This window comes from Ammodytes marinus (assembly GCF_949987685.1).
Source record: "Ammodytes marinus genome assembly, chromosome: 9".
Classification (NCBI taxonomy): domain Eukaryota; kingdom Metazoa; phylum Chordata; class Actinopteri; order Uranoscopiformes; family Ammodytidae; genus Ammodytes; species Ammodytes marinus.
This window is the reverse complement of record NC_137213.1, coordinates 30645996-30648495: the sequence shown is the minus strand read 5'-3', so window position 1 is coordinate 30648495 and position 2500 is coordinate 30645996. Positions and strand designations below refer to the sequence as shown.

General features: G+C 40.2%; 1 protein-coding gene across 1 annotated transcript in view; it reads left to right on the top strand.

Annotated features, from left to right (window-relative positions):
- The window catches only part of myo10 (myosin X), a 152747-nt gene that overhangs the window by 92615 nt on the left and 57632 nt on the right, over positions 1-2500 (top strand). The window contains exons 7-8 of the mRNA XM_080034527.1: positions 805-889; positions 1339-1442. Coding sequence (XP_079890653.1) covers positions 805-889; positions 1339-1442 — 189 coding nt within the window. The remainder of the gene's footprint in view (positions 1-804; positions 890-1338; positions 1443-2500) is intronic.

Sequence of the window (2500 nt, the reverse complement as noted above, 5' to 3'; positions counted from 1 at the left end):
TCGCCTTTTAAAATGGTTATATCATAAACTGTTCCTCAAATATCCTGTAGACTTCAACTCTTGCTGTTAAAACTGTCATTCATTCTCGAGAAACATCATGTCACATTCTATGTGAAGGCTAAAACTACTTCAGAGACCACTCCAAATGTTCAGTGTCTCTCGTTTGATTATCTATAGACATATGTTTGAGTAGAATGAACATTTGTATTGTATACGATAAACTACTGACAACATGTCTACCAAATTCAAAGAGCATTTTCATTAAGTAATGTAGAGATGAAGATTTAAGAAAAATCCAGACTAGACTCTTTAATTTTTTCCAGAGCTGTAATATGAAATGTCAAGAGGGTTATAAGGCACATTAAGCTTAATACAGGCTTTTCAGGCATTGTTTTGTTTTATTATTTATCAGTGTATGTATAATATCGGGCGGCAGTGGCGAAGTGGTAGGGAGTTCGCCTCTGGTGTGCAGGATCGGAGGTTCGATCCCCCGTCTCCCCGCCACATGTCGAAGTGTCCCTGGGCAAGACACTGAACCCCGAATTGCTCCCGATAGCTAGCTTAGTTAGCTTAGCACCCTAGTGCTAAGCCTACCCTGCGTGGTAGCTGCTGCTATCGGTGTATGAATGTGTGTGTGACTGGGTGAATGTGTACAAAACAATGTAAATCGCTTTGGGTCTGTGAAAAACGGAGATAAAGCGCTATACAAGTCCATTTACCATTTTTTACCATTAATATCTTGGTGGTCGTGGACAGAAATAGATATTTTACTAAATATGAATATCTGTTTTTCTTTCTCTACAGAATCGAGTTGTTCGTCAGAATCCCGGAGAGAGAAACTATCACATCTTCTACGCTCTGCTAGCGGGAACCAACACACAGCAGAGAGGTCAGACACACACACACACACACACACACACGTCAGTCACACACATACACATACAAACACATACACACACACCCATACACACACACACACACACACACACACACACACACACACACACACACACACACACACACACACACACACAGATATTCACTGATTTTGACAAAAAGTTATTCTGACAACATGCGTTCTCCAGAATCACTGACTCCACCTTTTAAATGATGTGTACTGACTGTATGAATATGACTGTGTGTGTGTGTGTGTGTGTGTGTGTGTGTGTGTGTGTGTGTGTGTGTGTGTGTGTGTGTGTGTGTGTGTGTGTCCCTTTGCCTGTGTGTCTGTGTGTGTGTGTCTGTCTGTCTGTCTGTCTGTCTGTCTGTTTGACTGTGTGTGTGTGTCTGTGTGTGTGTGTGTGTGTGTGTGTGTGTGCATGTGTGTGTGTGTTGCAGAGGCCTTTGGGTTGACCCCCCCTGAGAGCTTCCACTACCTGAGACAGTCCAGCTGCTTCTCCGACAAGACAATCAACGACACCGGCACCTTCCAAGATGTTCTGGTAAGAAAATCCAAATCTGTCTTCAACACTAAAACGTTAAAGGAATACTTCACCCATACAGAACCAGCGTTCTATCATTATAAAATCACTATTATAATATAATGAATGAGGTGTTTCTTCCCTCAGTCTTCCCTCAGTCTTCCCTTGGCCCAGCTGTCCTGTTAATCCTAACCCTTACATTTTACCATGTGTGATGTCACGAATGGTAAAATGTAGGTTTAGACAGTGAGACCATAAAAACACTCTTTCTGCCTTTCCATACTATTTAGTATGCCAGAAAAAGATTTAAGTTGTGTTCCGAATCGCATACTTTCTACTATATAGTATATAGTATGTAGAAAAAAGATTTAGGATATCCCGATTCTTGTGGCCAGAATTAGGATGGTTAGAAGTACCCGGATGTCCTACTTCATGTGGCCAAGATTGTTAGTGTTGAAAACTGCATCCTATTTGGGCGATTCTGACCCACAATCCAGTGCGCACGTGAAGTGACGTCACATCGACGAAGCTTCCATATGAAAACAAACGGGGATGCGACGGATATAAAAGCAAGAGGCAAGATCAAGGCGCAATGTTATGATGAAATAAGAGAGTAAAGTATGTCCCGATAGTATGCCTACTGCATCCTAACTAGATTCTTTTTATCGTCGGATGTAGTATGTAGAATAGAAAAAAGAAAGAGAATGCGATTCGGAACGCAACCTTAGTATGTCCCAATACATGCTACAATACATACATCAATTGTAGTATGCTGAAAATACATAAATGCCTCACTAACTCCAATAGCATTTTGGAGTGTTCGTCTTTACTCTTGACATTTCTTGACATAATGAAAAAAAAATCTTCCTTATCTGATTTGTTTTTCTCTCCTGTCTGTGGCCCTAAAACTCTTCTGTACTTTAGTATGTAGTGTAGTAAAAAGACTAAAACTCTTCTGTACTTTAGTATGTAGTGTAGTAAAAAGACTAAAACTCTTCTGTACTTTAGTATGTAGTGTAGTAAAAAGACTAAAACTCTTCTGTACTTTAGTATGTAGTGTAGTAAAAAGACTAAAACTC